General features: G+C 47.2%; 1 protein-coding gene across 2 annotated transcripts in view; it reads left to right on the forward strand.

Annotated features, from left to right (window-relative positions):
- NMT2 (N-myristoyltransferase 2) overlaps positions 1-20,149 on the forward strand; it is a 73,243-nt gene that overhangs the window by 28,213 nt on the left and 24,881 nt on the right. For both annotated transcript variants that reach the window (XM_068235505.1, XM_068235506.1), the window contains exons 3-5: positions 5,124-5,268; positions 16,864-16,982; positions 18,622-18,713. In XM_068235505.1, coding sequence (XP_068091606.1) covers positions 5,124-5,268; positions 16,864-16,982; positions 18,622-18,713 — 356 coding nt within the window. The remainder of the gene's footprint in view (positions 1-5,123; positions 5,269-16,863; positions 16,983-18,621; positions 18,714-20,149) is intronic.

Below are 20,149 nucleotides of genomic sequence, written 5' to 3' on the forward strand. Positions count from 1 at the left end.
CAAGTCTCTAGTGCTTGCAGCAGCAGCCTGTGCACCCTGCCCAACATGGCTTCTCCAGCGAAAGTTAGAAAAGTGTTGTCTGCATTTGCTGTGAATTATTTATCTTCATCTGTTGCTAGCAGCTGCTATACGCAGGTCACAGAGGACAGGGAAAGTAAACAGTGCTTTAATATAAAAAACACAGGTCTGCAGGGTACTCGGGGAGCTTCCTGTGTATGAAATATTGTAGGGCTACTCCCAACTTAACAGAGATGTATGCGGGCTTATTTATATTTGCCCATTCTTGACACAGCTTATGTATAAGCTCACTGCTCTACAGGCCTATCTACAGCTCTTACTACAGTGGAGGCAGCCGCTATTGACACATTGCTATAGAATGTACTAATGCTACACAAAATGTTTTGTAACTTAAAGAGCAACTCCATACTTCTAGAATCCCGTCAGTAGCATAACTATAAAGCATGCCATCTTCCATCCGGCGCGATTGACCAAATTGATACGTTTCTGCTGAAGAGTGATCAGGGATCGTTTGCGGCATCGATTTCTAGCAGTTTAAATCGAAGCGGCTTGATATCGATGAGAAAAATCAAGCAGTGTGTGGCCACCTTCATAGGACTTCAAAAATGGATCTAAAGGGCCCAGGTTTTTAATTGTTTTATCTCTAGTAAATTATAATGTCTTATCGTTATAAAATGTTAACACTTAAAGAGACTCAGAGCTGAGTCATACTGCAGTCTTTTTTACTTACCCGGGGCTTCCTCCAGCCCCATAAGCATGGATGTATCCCTCGTCGTCCTCCTTAGCGCTTCCGTTAAGCCGCAATCTTCTCCGGTAAGCGGCTCAGTGACGTTGGGGGGAGGGGGGGGGCGAGGGGCTTCTGCGCATGGGCGGACCTTATGCGCAAGTGCAGAAGGCCTCAGCTGATGTCACTCAGAGCCCGACTGAGCCACGTATCGGGGGTTGACTTCAGCTGATTGGAGGACTGCGGGAGGATGGCGAGGGATACATCCATGCTTATGGGGCTGAAGGAAACCCGGGGAAGGTAAAAAAAAACTGCAGTATGACTCAGCTCTGAGTCTCTTTAAAGGCAACTGAAGCCAAAGGTACATGGAGGCTTCCATATTTGTTTCCCTTTTAACAATACCAGTTGCCTGGCAGCCCTACTGATCTATTTGGCTGCAGTAGTATCTGAATCACACCAGAGACAAGCATGCATCTTGTCAGATCTGACAATAATGTCAAAAAACGCCTGATCTGCTGCATGCTTGTTCAGGGGCTATGGTTAAAAGTATTAGACGCAGAGGATCAGCGGGACAGCCAGGCAACTAATATTGCTTAAAAGGAAATAAATATGGCAGCCTCCATATCCCTCTCTCTACAGTTGTCCTTTCAGATATGTTGAATAGACATGCAGGAAGCTGGTGCTGAACGCTGCTGATCTCTAGTAATGTGGCGGCTTGTCAAGGCCTCAGCAATGTCACGCGTCAGTCCCTCAGGTCCGCTGAGCGGAGAGGGTGAAGCGATGAGGTAATTCTCCCGCTGGCTTCGGCCTCTGCATTGTGCGGTGAAGGACAGACTGGTGTGGAGGCACATTCCCTGAGGGGAGATCCTGCCATCGTTTTTCATGACAATTGTTCTGTGTGAGAGACATTACACATGATGAAGAGAACCTGTAACGGAGAGCACAGCACACACTGCAGTTCACTTACGATTTCTATCCTGGCCAGAGCAAGTTTAATTTTAAAGGCTGCCTCAGTTTGACCAGTTCCTGTCACAGAAATAAGATGCTATGCCCATTCTTGGCCAAGCTGAAATCTAATAGCCTGTTAAGCTATGTACACACATGCGAGAATTGTTGCCCATCAGGGATTGGGAAATGATCCCTTGAGGAACGAAGCTGTACAGACACATCCCAAGCCTTGAGGCTAGCGATGTGTTCTGTTGCTAAGGAGGGGAGCCGAAACTGGTCGCATGTATCGATTGGACATGGTGCAAGATGTAAGGCCAACATGCTCGATTGGGTGCGCGTCGGTATCGGCGTGAGATATCGGGACGAGCAACAAAAGTAACGGAACTCCCGGCGCTGAGGACAAGGTTGGGGGACGCTGCTTTGGACGACAACCATTGTGCGCGTAGACACTTATTAACTCTTACATTACAACTATCTCTGTAGCCCAGAGTACTTGGTGGCAGTTAACACTGTTGGAGAAGATCAAACTAAATCTATTAACTACTTTTAGAGAATACTTTTAAAGAGAATCTGTACTGTGAAAATCTTGCATAAACGTACCAGCCTGTTTGTTGTCTTCTCCTAGCCCCCTTTGTGACATTTTCGCTGCTCCCGCTGCTTTCTTGGTGATAAAATCACTGTTTTATTCATTGTTTTTGCAAACAATGAAGATGGCCACCAAACAGGAAATACATCATCAGAGCAGGTGCCTGTTTGCAGAGGCTCCTCTCAAAGGTGATTTGATTGCTGGAATGTTACACCACTTGTTGCCTTAGCTGCTTGTCTGAGCTCTGAACTGATCTTTCTGCACTCACAGCTGTTCACAAGGTCACAGCTCCTGAGCCTGCAGAAGCTGGCTGTGAGCAGAGACCTTGTCTGACTCATACACAAAGCACACACACAGAGCCTGCAGGGGGTGTGTATAACATCTCCCTATCACAGTAGAGCAGTGCATTCCTATCTGCCTCGACAAGGCTTGAAAAAGGAAAGATTATTAGATTTATTAGAGACAGTGCAACTAGAAAAGGCTGCAGTAAGCCAGACCACATTAGAACAGGTGTAGGAACTTATAGGATAGAAGAAATAAGGCTGAAAATTTTGTTAGAGTCTCTTTAAGTGCTTGTTCTCAGAATAGTTTAGCTTATCTTTTATAGCAGAGGGGAATTTTTTAACTCCTGCTACCAGACGACATCCAACAAAGTCCAGCTATGACCCCTCTGGAGGAGCCTCTTGCAATGGCCATGCGTGTCACTTCCTCTTCCTGCTTCATTCAGTGATGCACTTCTCTAACAGAGAAGACAGGGGTGTCCCAGTAGTTTTAACATAGTCAAGATGGCAGCCGTGATTTTTAAATTGAAATCGAATGCAAACTATTTGGTGTAGAGCGGTGATTCAGGCATCAAATGAAAGAGGAGAGCACAAGCTACAGAAAGGTATGCGTCTTGAAGTTGTTTGCAGTACTGGTCGGAGTCTTAAAGACATACACATGAGAGGTGCTTGGAGTCCCTTTAATGTTGAAAAATCCAGTGCTACCAAAATACAGTGACCAAATATTTATTCAGAATTTTTTGCCTTTTTTAGGAAAAAAAAAAATGCAAAGCCTGTAGAAAATATGAATTCATGCGGCCAAAATACACCTCAGACTGAACCTGTCCTCATCTGCTTTATTTGCCTTTTTGTGGCAAGTAAGTAGTGTATTTTTAGGGCATTTGATGCTTAAACACATATAATACAAATACTTGCATAATATGTTTTTCTGCAGTGGCTCCTGACCCGTCCTTGGCAACCAACTAGTTTGGAATGTTTAAAAGAAACTTAAAATGAAAGGCATGTGCTGTCTGCCATTTATTTCCTTTTAAGCATTGCCAGTTGCCTAGCTATCCTGCTGATATTTCTGGCATCAGTAGTGCCTGAATCACACACCTGGAACAAGCATCCAGCTAATCCAATGAGATTTAAGGAGCCCATACATTTGCCGACCAACCAACCAATCGACCATCCAATTTGATTATTATAATCGAATTGGATGAAAATTGGTGCTGCAAAGTGCATGCCCGACCGACAAAGCAACCAATTTCGGGACAGAAATTGGCCGCACGGTCGATCGTGCATGCTGAAAAATGTCAAGCCGAGGTTGGTTGGTCGGGTGCGCAGCGGTACGGCGGCCGAGTTGCGAACGAGCGACGAAACCCCCGCCGCTGCCGACGCAATGTATAAATGTATGCAGTTTGTACATTTATACATTACGTGTCCGGTGTCAGCCTCCACTCGGTTTCCGTCCATCGCACCGGGTTACACATACATGCCGGCGGTGCTCTGACGTCACGAAGGCGCATAGCGGCTGATGTCAGACGCTGTGCGCCGCTAGCGTGTATGCGGCTTACCCGGCAAGATGGACGGATAGACCCGGCGAGCTGCTACAAGACAGGTAATGTATAAATACACTACTTTACACACATTCATACATTTTGGGGGCAGCGGCGGGGCGGACAGCGGCGGCTCAGCCGATTCCCTGATAATTTCATGCTGTAATCGGACGGGAATCGGCCTGTAGTGTATGGGCAGATTCGATTATAGATAAATTTGTCTCTTGGTCGAATCTGCCCATATTCGTTCTAATGTATGGGCACCTTAAGTCAGAAACAACTGATCTGCTGCATGCTTGTTTAGGGTCTATGGCTAAAAGGATCAGAGGCAGAGGATCAGCATGGAGGCTGATGGACTATGAAGGCTGTGTGTGGATTTTTTCTTCTTTTGTAGGGGGTTGGAGGAAACCTTGTCTAATCACCTTTAAGGTCACTTTACCTAACTCTAGCCCACACTATTACATTACTGATAGCTCCACCCACATCCTGTCATGGACACCGCCAGTTTTCACCACACTTACTCCTATTCTGGTCTAGACCCTGGGTCAAACTTAAGAACCTCGTGGCCCTCGAGTCAAAAAGTTTGCCCCCCCACACCTAGGAGAACTTTTTTGCAACAGGTTCCATTTAGTTCCTTTTTAAAGGAGAACGCTACCTAGTGTCCTATAGTGGTGAAGGTGGAATGTGATCAATGTAGCATGATCTAGTGATCACTTCTCAGCTCTTCCTGCTTCTCAGCTTAGTGCAGCTCAGTTTCGTCAGTTTGCTAATGTTCACTAAATGTATATGACAAAGGAATGTAAACAAAAGGTAATATTATCACCTCTTCTGGTGCGGCCAGAAGCTTTCCACTGAAGCAAGGAGCTTTCCACTGTGTTTAACTGTTTGAATGCTGTTCTGCTTCAATTTTTTTTGTGGTAGTAGATTTTATCCTGTAAATAATCTTTTAGAACAAAGAGGAAATGGTGAGTTTTATACCACTTTAAGAGATAACAGATAACAGCGTGACTTGTCTTCTTTCCCTACAGAATCCCGCCATTCCAATGCAGAAGCTGCAGGATATTCAGAGAGCTATGGAGCTTCTGTCTGCTTGCCAGGGACCCGCCAAGAACCTTGACGAGGCAAGCAAACGGAAATACCAATTTTGGGATACGCAACCGGTACCGAAACTTAGTAAGTAGGCTGTTGTAATCTCCTTAGGTCTTCTTTGTCTGTGTGCCCAGGCATATGTTCACGTTAGTTGTGAAGTGGAATTCTAACAAGATAATGGGGGTCAGTGGCTGGCCCTTCATGCAGAGAAATCAGAAAAAGGGTACCTGCCATAAAATGAGCGGCCACTGTGTGAAAAGTCGTCACTTTTTATTCAACATATTCCTTGGCGCTGTACAAATTAACCACTTAAATGCCAGCAGTCTCTGGCCTAATAAAGAGGATCTCAAGTGAAAATAAGGATTAATTATTTATAAATGATTTAGTCAGTGTTTGCCCATTGTAAAATCTTTCCTCTCCCTGATTTACATTGTGACATTTATCAACATGGTGACATTTTTACTGCTGGAAGGAGATGCCAGTGGAAAGAGAAGCTGCTTGCTTTTTTGGCAGTTGGAAACCACTGTAAACAGCTGTTATTTCCACAATGCAACGAGGCTCCCATAATGTGATGTCAGATCCATGGTCCTGACATCACACTGTGGGAGGGATTTCACCACAGCCATACGGAGCCCCCTGATGATCCGTTTAACAAAAGATAAAGATTTCTCATGGGAAAGGCGGTATCAGCTACTGATTGGGATTAAGTTCATTCTTTGGTTAGGGGTTCTCTTTAAAGAAATCCCGAGGTGTGTTTAAAGAATGTTATCTGCTTACAGAGGCTGGATCTGCCTATACAGCCCAGCCTCTGTTGCTATCCCAAACCCCCCTAAGGTCCCCCTGCACTCTGCAATCCCCCATTAATCACAGCCGTGCTGTGAGGCTGTATTTACATCTGTAGTGTCAGTCTCGGCTGCTCCCCCGCCTCCTGCATAGCTCCGGTCCCTGCCCCCATCCCTTCCCTCCAATCAGCAGGAAGGAAAGGGATGCAGGCGGGGACCGGAGTTCTGCAGGAGGCGGGGAGAGCAGCAGACTGACACTATAGAGATAAACACAGCCAGCTCTGACAAGCTGTTTGTCAGCAGCGTGGCTGTGATTTATGAGGGATTGCAGAGTGCAGGGGGACCTTAGGGGGGTTTGGGATAGCAACGGAGGCTGGGCTGTATAGGCAGATCCAGCCTCTGTATGCAGATAACATTCTTCAAACCCACCTCGGGTTCTCTTTAAGAACCAAAGACTGCTGGTGCAAAAAAAAGCAGGGCCTAGGAACATGCTGCCGCGGGACCCGCCGCTACCACCGATTTCACCACTCTCCTGTCGCTGAAAGTTCATTCACTCAACTGTTGCTATGAAAGCAGAGCTCTGTGAGCCAGACAGGAGCCACTTTCATTGGTTCCTGACCCGTGATCAATGTGAGCCAATAAGATTACATAATACATACAAAGGAATACACCAAGTATAGACACTGGAACATAATGCAAAAGTGGCTAGACATAGTAATGACACTGAAAAATGCAATACAATGAACAAAATAAATACCAAATTCCAAGACATCAAAGGGTGAGTGAGCCCTGTCCTTTCAAGCTTACAATCTAAAGGAATAGGGAGGAAAAGAGATGGGGTAGTATACAATATGTATAGCTAGAGGCAGTGTGTTTAGGTTATGTTTAGTAAGGTAAAGTTTTAAAGGGGAGTATTGCCTAAGTTAGAGCGTATGCTTGTCAGAAAAAGTGAGTTTTTAGTGATTGAAGAGTGACGGCTGTGTTTTGGAATGGGGTTCCAGCAAAGGGGTGAGGCTTGTGAGAAATCTTGTATGCGTGAATGTGAGGCGGGGATTCTAGAGGATGACAGAGGAAAGTCCTGTGCAGATCTGAGATTGTGTTTCTGGTGGTATCTGGAGATTAGTGAGGAGATTTACATGGGAGAGGGGTTCTGAAGAGCTTTGTAGGTTAGGGTTAAGAGTTTGAAATGGATCCTCTGGTTAATTGGCAGACAACAAACGTAAACATGGTGGTAATGGAAATTTTGTGAACGGGAATGGGGAAGCCTGGGGTCCATTCTGCATGTCTTGCTCTGCTGCAGTCTGCTCTGGGAAGTATTCCAGCAGAGGGCTTGGCGTGAACTGGCCCTAACGTCTAATTGCTCGGAATGTTTAAGAAGTACTCCGCACGTTGCTTCAGCAGGCGCAAACCAGCCAGTATCCATCACACCTGCTGTTCTGTTTTCTGCACCAGTGGAGAGAAAAATTCTGGGTATCTTTAAAGAGAACCGGAGGCCACAAATTATAAAACAAAACAGATACTAAGGAGAGGGAAGCTTCTGGATCCTAATGATGCTCCACAAGGCATACTCTGGTCTCCCTTTGGCACTTGTGGACTATCTTATTGGGGCCAAACTCCTCTTCTGACACCTCCGCGGCCGTGTCTGTGCAGAAGCACAGAACTGCTTGTGCACAATTGGCACCAGCTTACTGCGCAGGCACAGCTGTACACACGCAGGTGCAATATGGACTGCAGCCCCAATCAGATTACAGATAAGACCTAGTTGCTAATCTTTGGAGGGTCCTCCAGCTGCAACGGGAGACTGAAGGGCGGTGTGAGAAACCTCTTCAGGATCCTGAGGCTTCCCTTTTCTTAGGTAAGTATGTGCTTCTGTACCCGGCTAAGGTACAGTTTGAAGAAGAGCAAAAAGGGGCAAACATAAATCAATACATTGCAATGTGAGAAGAGAGATCAAGAAACGATTGATATTCGCCATGTAATGTGTTCGTGTTGTTTGTTCCACAATCAGCCTGCACGTCGTCATCCTCTTTACTGCTGGCAGACATGAAAAAAAACAGACAGCACCAACTGTCATAATCTATAACCACACCCCCTATCAATGCAACAGGCTAAAAGGTTGTTTTTTTATAGATACACATATACTGGTTGCTTGGCAACTGGAAACAGCTGCTATTTCCCACAATGCAACAGGGCTCACAGACAGGAAATGGTCAGGACCTAGGTCCTCACATCACACCGTGGGAGGGGTTTCACCACAGTATCAGCCGTACAGACTCCTTTGATGATCTATTTGAGAAAAGGTAAATATTTCTCATGGGAAAGGGGGGTATTAGCTACTGATTTGGATGAAGTTCAATCCTTGGTTACAGTTGCCAAATGATATACTGTTGCCATGGTTTCCAGCAGGTTTTATTTTAGAGAAGTGATTGCACTTGCAAACTGAAAGTTGAACGATAGCATGTGATGGTTATTTGGTTACAGTATGACTTGTATAGAATGATGTATAGATGCTTGTGGTAAAGTAAAGTAACCCTTAAACGATCCTCTCTTGAAGTCTTTGGCACTGGCAGTGACACATCCGTGGAGAGGAGTCGCCCACATATATCCAGCGTTGTGTGGGGCTGACATCGCTAGCGGTGATTCAGTGGAATGCTGAAGGCTTGTGGGCGTTTCCTCGCGAATGAAAGAATTGCCTGCTTGATATTCAGATCAGAAGACAAGGGTTGTGAGGTGTATTGAACTCGGTAATGACTCAACTGCTGCTCCTTTATCCCCACCTGTCAGCGCCCCTTTATAGGGAGACTCTGAAGGAGTGAAGTTGCGCACACACGTGCAATAATGGTCACCTGCCGGGGACGGGATTCGATCCCTTGGATTACAGTTCAGGCTACAGTCCTGTACATTAGAGAAAAAAATATATATATCCAGGCACATCGCCTCTAGTTAGGACATTAAATAAGTTATTAAGGAAAGGGAGGTGCTGAAGGGGGTGTGGCCAGAAAACAGCAAAAATCTATTAACCCTTCAAACCTATCTAGGGATTAGGAGCACACATCCTGACGTCCTCTTCTGGGACAGATGGCACATCTTACCAATCGCACAAGGGAGCTAACGTAATGTATCCATGCGCACCATGCACATACACCAGCATAAGCTGTGTGTATGCTGAAAACCCTGTGGCTAGGGTTTTAATTCAGTGCACTCCCTCCTTCCCCTGTATGTGTTTTTTTGTCAGCATGCACACAGCTTATGCTGGTGTATGTGCATGGTGCGCATGGATACATTACGTTAGCATCCTTGTGCGATTGGTAAGATGCGCCATCTGTCTCAGGAGAGGACGTCAGGATGTGTGCTGCTAATCTCTAGATAGGTTTGATGCAATGAATGTTTGCATGTCTGCACTATGCATGTTACAGGGCCAGAGTTAGGACACCTATGTTTACCTGGGTACTTCTGCACAGTATAGGTGACTAAGCATAAGAATGCATTCTTCTGTGAACTAAGACCCCGGCTTTTAACTTAGCTGTAGGGATAACAGTGGTGCCTGGAAGAGTAAATCTGTGAATGCATTTGTTTGAACATTTGCATGCGAGAGTGCGAAGGGTTAATAGATTTTTGCTGTTTTCTGGCCACACCCCCTTCAGCACCTCCCTTTCCTTAACTTATTTAATGTCCTAACTAGAGGCGATGTGCCTGGATATATGCATTTTTTTTCTTGTTACTGACCCCTGTGGCTAGGGTTTTAATTCAGTGCACTCCCTCCGTCCCCTGTATGTGTTTGTCAGCATACACACAGCTTATGCTGGTGTATGTGCATGGTGCGCATGGACACATTGTTAGCTCCCTTGCACGATTGGCAAGATGCACTATCTGTCCCAGGAGAGGACGTCAGGATGTGTGCTCCTAATCCCTAGATAGGTTTGATGCAATGAATGTTTGCATGTCTGCACTATGCATGTTACAGGGCCAGAGTTTGGACAACTATGTTTACCTGGGTACTTCTGCGCAGTATAGGTTACTGTACATTAGGTAGGTGGGATGACGAGAGTATATATTGCAGCGTGACCATGTGAGTTGGGCTGTGGGTGGTGCCGATAGTAAAATATCGGCAATGTAAATTACTAATATTTTTACTATCGACTAACCCAGCACCCATTCTCACACTATACCTCCCTTCTTTAAAGGGAACCTAAACTGAGAAGGATATGAATTTTTCCTTTTAAAATACTACCAGTTGCCTGACTCTCCTGCTGATCCTGTCTCTCTAATATTTTTAGCCACAGCCCCTCAACAAGCAAGCAGATCAGGTGCTCTGACTGAAATCAGACTGAATTAGCTGTATGCTTGTTTCAGGTGTGTGATTCAGCCACTACTGCAGCCAAAGAGATCAGCAAGACTGCCAGGCAACTGGTATTGTTTAAAAGGAACCATCCATATCCCTCTCAGTTAAGCACAGACTAACCAGCAAGCTCATGGTGACCCAGAACTCATTGAAGTGTGTAAGGGACTACAATGGTCCTAAAAGCCCCCTTACTAAGATGTTAAGAAAAACAAAAGTTTGCTTTCCTAAAACAGAAAGAATTTGCGATAATTCAGGTTGGAGTGAGCTTGAGATGTCTCCCAGAGCACCACTGCTGAATATATGCAAATTAACCATTGTACCCTTAGAAGCTAAACACACCTCCAGAACCGCTGGAATGCAATGATGTGTCAGCTTGTTAATTTGTACAGAGCCATAATAATCCAACATGCATACAGACTGTTTCGGATTGTTTGATCCTCATCAGTGCATGACATGGATTAATTTGGCTCTATGGAGTAGGGCTTGTGAATCCGAGAGGCACAGACTAACCAGCAAGCTCATGGTGACCCAGAACTCATTGGAGTTAAGGTTAGTTAAGTCTCAGTTAAGGTTCCCTTTAAAGGACAACTGAAGTGAGAAGACTATAGAGGCTGCCATTTTATTTCCTTCTAAACAATACCAGTTGCCTGGCAGCCCTGCTGGTCTATTTGGCTACAGAAGTGTCTGAATAACACCAGAAACAAGCATGTAGCTAATCTGTCAGATCTGACAATAATGTCAGAAACACCCGATCTGCTGCATGCTTGTTCAGGGTCTATGGCTGAAAGTATTAGAGGCAGAGAGTCAGCAGGGCTGCCAGGCAACTGGTACTGCTTAAAAGGAAATAAACATGGCAGCCTCCATAAACCTCACTCTGCAGTGTCCTTTAACATGCTGGACACCAGAGGAGGCCAGGAGTCCTGCTTGTGGGTAGCTGTCGGTTGTTGGAATATTGAACGCCAGTACCCCGTGCACCTGATTGAGCCCTTGTGACTGAGATTTTCCTCCATTCCTGATCGATCCACTCAACCAATTTCAACTGGAAATCCATGAAAAGATTCTCTTCTGATTCTATACATGAGGCGGCTTGGCGTCCAATCGACCATCCGATTCATTTATTATCTGAATCGGATGAAAACCGGTACCGCCAAGTGCATACCCGATCGACAGTGCGACAGCCACTTGCTCCGGGCTCCCTCTGCCATCCATACACACGCCCCACGTGGTTGCTTAGTAACGTGGGTGCGTGTGGGATGGGAGGGAGCCCAAAGCAAGTGGTGGACAGGTAATGTATACAGTGCTCTGGGCACTGGGGGGCACATTAACTACTTGCCGACTGCTCCACGCCAATTGGTGTGAACGGCCGTCTATAGGGCTAGCAGGAGATCGCATGCAGGCTGCGTGCGCATCTCCTGCTCGGGGGGTGGAGCTCCACCCTGCCTTCAGTCTCCGAGCGGCGATCACCGCTCAGGAGACTGTTAGCCGCCTAATTACTTTGTACAGCACTGCGATCTGCAGGAGCGCTGTTCTGGGGTCAGCCGTGTGACACGGCTGTCCCCAGCATTACCGCGGAAGTGATCCGCTGTCATAGGCTGAAGCCTATGACAGCCGATCATGCTGATTGGCTGGCGGAGGGAGCGGGGGAAAATGAAAAAGAATAACATAAAGATCTTTATTGTAAAAATAAAATAAATATTTATAAAAAAAAAAAAAAATAAACACTGGGGGAGCGATCAGACCGCACCAACAGAGAGCTCTGTTTGTGGGGAGAAAAGGGGGGAATCACTTGTGTGCTAAGATGTACGGCCCTGCAGCTTGGCCTTTAAGCTGCAGTGGCCAATTATAAGAAAAAGTGCCTGGTCTTTAGAGATGTGGCGAACGGTTCCCGAACCGTTCGCCCGGCGAACCTCTCTAAATCCATGGGCCTCTTACTACTTCCGGGTCGCAATGACCCGGAGTAGTACGCCTGCGCTGCCCGGCGGAGCGCGTCCTAGATCGCGCTCCTGTTGCCGGGCACTCACTGCGCATGTGCGTGACGTCATGCTCATGCGCAGAGAGTGCCCGGCAACAGGAGCGCGATCTAGGACGCTCTCCGCCGGGCAGCGCAGGCGTACTACTCCGAGTCATTGCGACCCGGAAGTAGTAAGAGGCCCAGAGAGGTTCGCCAGGCGAACTGTTCGGCCCATCACTACTGGTCTTTAGGGGGGGGGGGGGGGTTAACACTGCGGTCCTCAAGTGGTTAAACCATTGGGGGGGACGGCGTCGGCTCGGCGATGCAGCGTGACAAGGCTGATTCCTGATAGATTTCAGCATGAAATCGATCTGGAATTGGCCTGCAGTGTATGGGCAGCCAACAGATCTTTCTCTAATCATATTCAACCAGAGAGAGATATCTCTTGGCCGAATCTGCCTATCATCGCTAGATGTATGGCTAGCTTTACTCTTTGGCCATACACTTATAGATTTGCAGCAGATTCAACTATCAGATAGATTTCTGTCAGATGCCTGTCAAGCCGAATCTGACAGGAATCTATCTGATGTGTGCCACACACTAGGAACAGCTTTCCAATAGATTTCAGAAAGAAATCTGTTGGAAATCGATCTAAATGCATTATTGGACCATTGGATCCAATGCAACTCTATGGGAAATCGGCTGCAAATCAATCGATCAATAGATTTGATAGAATCGATGATCGATCGATGGCTGAAATCGACTAGTGTATGGGCCCCTTTACCTGCTTCCTTTCATTGCTGAGTGATTATCTTTACAAGCTTTGTGCCCAAATTAGATTTTTTTCTGGCTTCTTTGAGAGTGAAATGGTTTCTCTCCTCTGCGTACTTTGCTCCTCTGTCCTCCGGGACCGTGAAAGAGTAAATTACATGCTAATCGGGTAATTGGTGGCCTTATGGGAGTCTGAGGTCCCTGAGAAGGTCAGAGAGGGAGGACAGAAGAGCAGGGGATCTGGGCATAGAGACGGCACTATACCGGATCCCCCAGAGTACAATAGCTCACTTTATGCCTTTATTATATTACTGTTGTACAATTAGTTCTATTAAGCTGATGCTTGATTCAATTTGCTTATATTGCTGCTGCCCACAGCTTGAGATTAATAGAGTTTTACTGGCAAATGAGGACCAAGTAGAGTTTCTCTCCTAGCTTGCTCTTTTTCAGCCCTTTTGAAAGCCCAGATCTGAGCTTACACATCTCCTGTGTATGTGCAGGACTCTTTGGCAGGAGTTATTGACTTTCTATCTAGAACAGGCATGGGCAAACTTGGCCCTCCAGCTGTTAAGGAACTACAAGTCCCGCAATGCATTTGCCTTTGAGTCATGACTGTGGCTGTAAGACTCCCTCAATGCATTGTGGGACTTGTAGTTCCTTAACAGCGGGAGGGCCAAGTTTGCCCATGCCTGGTCTAGAAGTTCCTTGATTAACTGATGTCCATGCATTTTTCAAGTACTCGATCTAGAGGCCTCCCACCAGCCACTTCCTTCGGCACAGACTGCAGTTGCTGTAGAGTGCAAACTCATCAGAGAATTCCGTCTGCTCCGCCCCCTTGCAGTCTAGGTGATGCATCTCCTGTTCATCAGTCTTGGGTCATGTGACCACATTTTAAAAATGCCATATTAAGCTGTAGAGAAATCTTTTCAGAGGATAGTTTTGTTCCATCATGTGCGACCTGAAGCAGCCAAAGTGAAGACATAACAGCAGGCTCTATAGACTGCTACTTAGCTCAGTGTTGTCATGCTGTTCAGACTGCACATGGGCGGGGCATAGACACAGCTTCCTGTTCCTCTGGCGGTCTGTGCTACAAGAGGTGTCTGGAAAGTGCTATTTTGCTACCTACTTAAAGTGGTCTCTTGCATAGAACAGAAGGAAAACCGAGAGAAATGCATTTAGCGAGTTTAGCCTGTCTGATTCCCCCTCATCTGTGACTTATCACGAGTGTAATTTAACCTCTCAGTTGTGTCAGCTCTCGGCAGTCCTCAGCAGAGCAGCTAATTTGTAAACGCAGGATGTTAACTCTGTCTGCTTCCATGAAAGCAGGAACTAGACACACTTCAGATTTATTGCAGGATTTGTACCAGCTGTAACAAAGAAATGTTTTTCTTTAAAGGTTATTATGCTGTTGCCTATCTTTTAGAGCAGAGGGGAATTTCTGAGTTCAGGTCCGCTTTAAACAGGGATTTATTTAACATGGGCTAATCAAGGCGCTTCTCCACAGACAGAACCAAGCCCTGTCGCTGAGCGCTGCATAGGTTCTAGGAAAACTGACGAGGTTTCATTGTTTTATGAAGTACAGTTTAGCCACACAAGTCAATATAGTTTTTTGCCACTTCTCATTTAGTTTGTTTTTATAGGTCTAGGAAAACATTTGCACCTGATGCTTGTCCTTTCCCCGTCAGGAGAAAAAGCTCACAGAAAGTCAGGAACCCACCAGGGGCGTAGCTAGAAATGACTGGGCCCCATAGCAAAACATTTTATGCCCCCCCCCCCCACGACCTTCCAATCCCCACGAAGCATATAGGTTAGCCAGACATGGGTGCCACTGCACCCCCCCCCCCCCCCCCAGCATATAGGTTAGCCTAGGGTGACCATATTTTGATTTCCAAAAAAGAGGACAATCACAACAGCATGTGGGCGTGGTCATGGGTGGGGCCAAATATACAAGACCTTAGCAGTGTGCTGTCCAACTTTGCGGGCATGTAGGGCCGTTATTTTTCCAGACCACATGGTGGAGGGCCGGCTGACCACAAAATGCAGTCTTATTGGCAGCAGATTTCCCCACAAAATGCAATTTTATTGGCAGCAGATTCCCCCCCCCCCCCCCCATCGGCCCCCTCGCACCTACGTCCACAGACAGCAGCCATACTTACACAGTCCTGCAGCTTGCCTGACGGAGGTCGGGTGACGGGTCGGGTCGCTCCGCTCCTATTCGGGTGATGCATCCAAACCAGGCCTCCGGCTCCAGGGCACGCTCCTCCACTCGGGCTGCAGTCACACTCGCAGAACAGTCTGAGGCAGCCAGTCTGTGGTCCGCTCCCTCTCCGTCGTGACGTCACTCCTCCTTCTTCCTCCCTGGCTGGCCGGAAGCCTGGAACTATAGAGTAATTGTCGGGCCGGCCGCCAAGGAGTGGGGGGGGGGCTCTTTTATAATTATCGGGAGGACTAGGATCTGATTACTACAAAAAAAAAAAGTCCTCTGAGCTACGGGACCCTGTGACGTAGGGCTGCCGCAGGCCCCATAGCAAACGCTATGGTTGCTATAGTGATTGCTACGCCCCTGGAACTAACTATTAGGCCTCATGCATATTGAAAATTGCAAACCGCTAGTGAATTCACTAGCATTTTGCAAAGCGATTTTCCTGTGATTTTTTTTTTTTTAGGAAAGTACAGGGAAGTGATTTTTGGAGTGATTCCATTTTGTGATTCTTAAACATTAAAATGCAATCGCTACAAAAATGCTGCATGCACCATGTTTGTGATTTCAGCAAATCGCTAATCACTGGTGATCGCTTCAGTGTGAAAACTACCATTGATTTGATAAATCGCATTGCCACAGCACTTTTTCAAGCTCTAGCGATTTACAGACAATCTGAAATCGCTAGTAAAATGCTCCATTGTGAATGAGGACTTAAAGGGGAACTGAAGAGAGAGTTATATGGAGGCTGCCATGTTTATTTCCTTTTAACCTCCCTGGCGTTCTATTAAAATCGCCAGGGAGGCTGCGGGAGGTTTTTTTTTTAATAAAAAAAAACCTATTTCATGCAGCCAACTGAAAGTTGGCTGCATGAAAGCCCACTAGAGGGCGCTCCGGAGGCGATCTTCTGATCGCCTCCGGTGGCCAGAAGTAATACGGAAGGCCGCAATGAGCGGCCTTCCCTGTTTCGCTTACCTCGTCGCCATGGCGACGAGCGGAGTGACGTCATGGACGTCAGCCGGCGTCCTGACGTCAGCCGCCTCCGATCCAGCCCTTAGCGCTGTCCGGAACTTCTTGTTCCGGCTACGCTGGGCTCAGGCGGCTGGGGGATCCTCTTTCGCCGCTGCATGCGGCGGATCGCCGCACTGCAGCGGCGATCAGGTAGCACACGCGGCTGGCAAAGTGCCGGCTGCGTGTGCTGCTTTTTATTTGAGCCAAATCGGCCCAGCAGGGCCTGAGCGGCAGGCTCCGGCGGTACTGGACGAGCTGAGCTCGTCCAGACCGCCCAGCAGGTTAAGCAATACCAGTTGCCTGGCAGCCCTGCTGATCCTCTGCCTCTAACACTATTAGCCATAGCCCCTGAACAAGCATGCAGCAGATTGGGTGTTTCAGACTTTGAAGTCAGATCTGACAAGACTAGCTGCATGCTTGTTTCTGGTGTTATTCAGATACTACTGCAGAGAAATAGACCAGCAGGGCTGCCAGGAAACTGGTATTGATTAAAAGGAAATAAATATGGCAGCCTCCGTATACCTCTTACTTCAGTTCCCCTTTAATATTTTCTGCCCATTAATGGCTACTCTGATTTTTTTTCAACCAAGTAACACTTTCCACTCTGTCTTCCTGTTTGTAGATGAAGTTATAACCTGTCACGGCCCCATCGAGCCTGACAAAGATAACATCCGCCAAGAGCCATACTCCCTGCCTCAGGGCTTCATGTGGGACACGCTGGACCTGAGCAACGCAGAGGTGGTAAGTTCACCTGAATACCGTTCACCCCAGGGCTGTGGAAGGGCATTTCCAAAGTTATTTTACATAGTACACCCACCCAATATAATAATAAATCCAGAAACCACATTCCTAAACACATGGAGGACAGACACCTGGCAGGAAGGAACACTAACTTTGGGAACTACCGGTAGGGTTGAGTTGCGATAGAAGTTGCAGGGCAATCTGTTGGCATCTCTAGGTATTGCCATTAAAGAATACTTACAGTGAAAGTTAGGTTACTCTTGGTTATTATAAAAATACTATTCATTGTCCCCTCGCAGGAGATTGGCAGTCAAACGAGTGGGCAAATCACCCATTCGCCATGAAATGATCATTATTCATAAACCCCGCCCCCGTCACTTGCCTGAAGTCTCGCCGAGGAGTCCTGAGCCCTGACTCCACCCCCCACCTGTGCTGCTGTGACCCGCCTTGGCAGGCTTCAGGAAAAAACCTCCACAGCATTTTTGTTAACGTGGGAGCAGGGCTCAAAGGAAACCTGAGATGGAGGAATACAAAAAAAATTCATACCTGGGGCTTTCTCCAGCCTCTTTAGGCTGTTCGGCCCCTTGCCATGCCCAGTAATTCCTCCAGTCAGGTTGTACTGGGCATACTTTCTGCACGCGCCCCACTTCATGCTCCCGTCACCGGGGAGCGTTCTGGGCCTGCCATGGGAGTGCAACTGGGGAGCACACACTTCAAAATTGATTACAATTTGATGGTGATCGGGCATGTTATTAGTTGGTTTGATCATCAATCCCCTGTTAGGGGAGAATCAGCCCGGATTTACATCACAGGAGGCTATAGGCGCAGATGTCCTGGCACCTTACACTTCGTCCTCCCCGAACCTACAAACCCCTGCCGAACCGCCCCACAGATGTGCTGGCAGTGCCCAGCTGTTACCTCTCTCCTACTTCCCCTGCCCTGTGTAGGTAGCTGCAAGTACCTCTTAGTATTAGGGAGCCATAGGTACCCCCGGTATTATGTAGCTAGAGGTGCCCCTGACTGAAGGGAGGTCTCATCAGGGGAATGCCAAGAGGCTGGTGAGTAACCTCATTTACACTGTCATCAGGACTCTGCATAGGGAAGGAAGGAGAGAGGCACTGGGGGAGGGAAGTGGGCCACCTTTCCATCATCAGGCGCCTGTTGGCATGTGCCTACAATGCCTTATGGTAAATCCAGCCCTGGGGACAATAAACAGTAAATTTATAATAAGCTAATTTTGACTGGAGGTACTCTTTAAGTTAAGTAGGTGCTAAGGAGGAGGTTAAACCCTGCAGGGGCTAAAATTAACAGATATCAATGCATCATAAAAACTATAGCTTTAATGATGCTTCATAACGAAATAAGCACATGAGTGCACACCCACACACCTCCATGGACCACACCCACCACCACCACCCACTACCATTCCATAGACTTACAACATAGATCCCAGAACCTCTCAAGCGTATCCGCTGGAAATGATTTGTGCTCTTCCTTGTCTTTAGAGCAAGTTGACTATCTGGATTCTGGTTGTGAGCTCTGCAGACGATACAATGCTTGTCCTTGCTCTGAGTGACTGCAGATAGATTAGTCATACAAGAATAATTCATTCTGTGATCATTGTGCTTCCACCCCGCAGCTGAAGGAACTGTACACATTGCTGAATGAGAATTACGTGGAAGATGACGATAACATGTTCAGATTTGACTATTCCCCGGAGTTCTTACAGTGGTGAGTATGGCTGGTGTGGCCTGTCAGTGCATGCTCCTCCCTCAGTGGTGAGTGTGGCCTCAGTGCATGTTCCTCCCTCAGTGGTGAGTATGGCGAGTGTGGCCTCAGCGCATGCTCCTCCCTCAGTGGTGAGCATGGCGGGTGTGGCCTGTCAGTGCTTGCTCCTCCCTCAGTGGTGAGTATGGCGAGTGTGGCCTCAGTGCATGCTCCTCCCTCAGTGGTGAGTATGGCGAGTGTGGCCTCAGTGCATGCTCCTCCCTCAGTGGTGAGTATGGCGAGTGTGGCCTCAGTGCATGCTCCTCCCTCAGTGGTGAGTATGGCGAGTGTGGCCTCAGTGCATGCTCCTCCCTCAGTGGTGAGCATGGCGGGTGTGGCCTGTCAGTGCATGCTCCTCCCTCAGTGGTGAGTATGGTGAGTGTGGCCTGTCAGTGCATGCTCCTCCCTCAGTGGTGCGTATGGTGGGTGTGGCCTCACTGCCCTGTCAGTGCTTGCTCCTCCCTCAGTTGTGAGTATGGTGGGTGTGGACTGTCAGTGCATGTTCCTCCCTCAGTGGTGAGTATGGCAGGTGTGGCCTCTCAGTGCATGCTCCTCCCTCCGTGGTGGGTGTGGCCTCTCAGTGCATGCTCCTCCCTCAGTGGTGAGTATGGTGGGTGTGGCCTGTCAGTGCTTGCTCCTCCCTCAGTTGTGAGTATGGCAGGTCCGGCCTGTCGGTGCCCCTTGCCTCCTCTGCCTCATAGGATGTCTGTTATTCTCTCTGAGGCATTGGAGAGGATATCCTATGCAATTAATGAATCTTTTTGCTGTAGCAAGTAAATCCCACAGCTGTGGGTCATGTGATTTAACCCTTTTGTAGCCAATTTATTTAGAGGCGTGAAAGTGCTCCAGGCCAATTTATTTTAGCACTTTTTTATATTTTACATTTCACTAATTCTAATTAGTACTGCTGTAATGTGTAATTGTGGACACTTGTCACTAGGAGGCAGTGGGAGACAATAACAGAGGGCTTCTGCCTTCAGTTTCTATATTTTCTGCTTGTACAGCGAGAGATCAAAGCATTCCAAGAATTTACAGCACAACTAGTTCTGCAGACTGGGGTGAAAAGCAGTGCACTTATCTCAAACTATTGAAGCTGCTAGGGGGTTAAATCCAATATGTGTCACGTGGCTTGCTTGAGATTTTCAGTATGGCTGCTGATGTTAGCTGCCCCTTTTAACATGGTGACTTGAAGGGACCCCCTGTACACAGCTGTCATTGGTTTGGAATGGTATTTATTTTTATAACAGATGGGTAAGATTATGATAGTAATGCCTCTAGAGCTTTGTACCCACATCTAATTTTGATTGGTCAATGATTGCCCAATGTTACCACCTTCATGCAGTCTGGAAGCTTTCCTATACAATCTGTTCATAGTATTAAAAGACCTTTGGCCCCCATAC

Source organism: Hyperolius riggenbachi, chromosome 5 (genome assembly GCF_040937935.1).
Source record: "Hyperolius riggenbachi isolate aHypRig1 chromosome 5, aHypRig1.pri, whole genome shotgun sequence".
NCBI lineage: Eukaryota > Metazoa > Chordata > Amphibia > Anura > Hyperoliidae > Hyperolius > Hyperolius riggenbachi.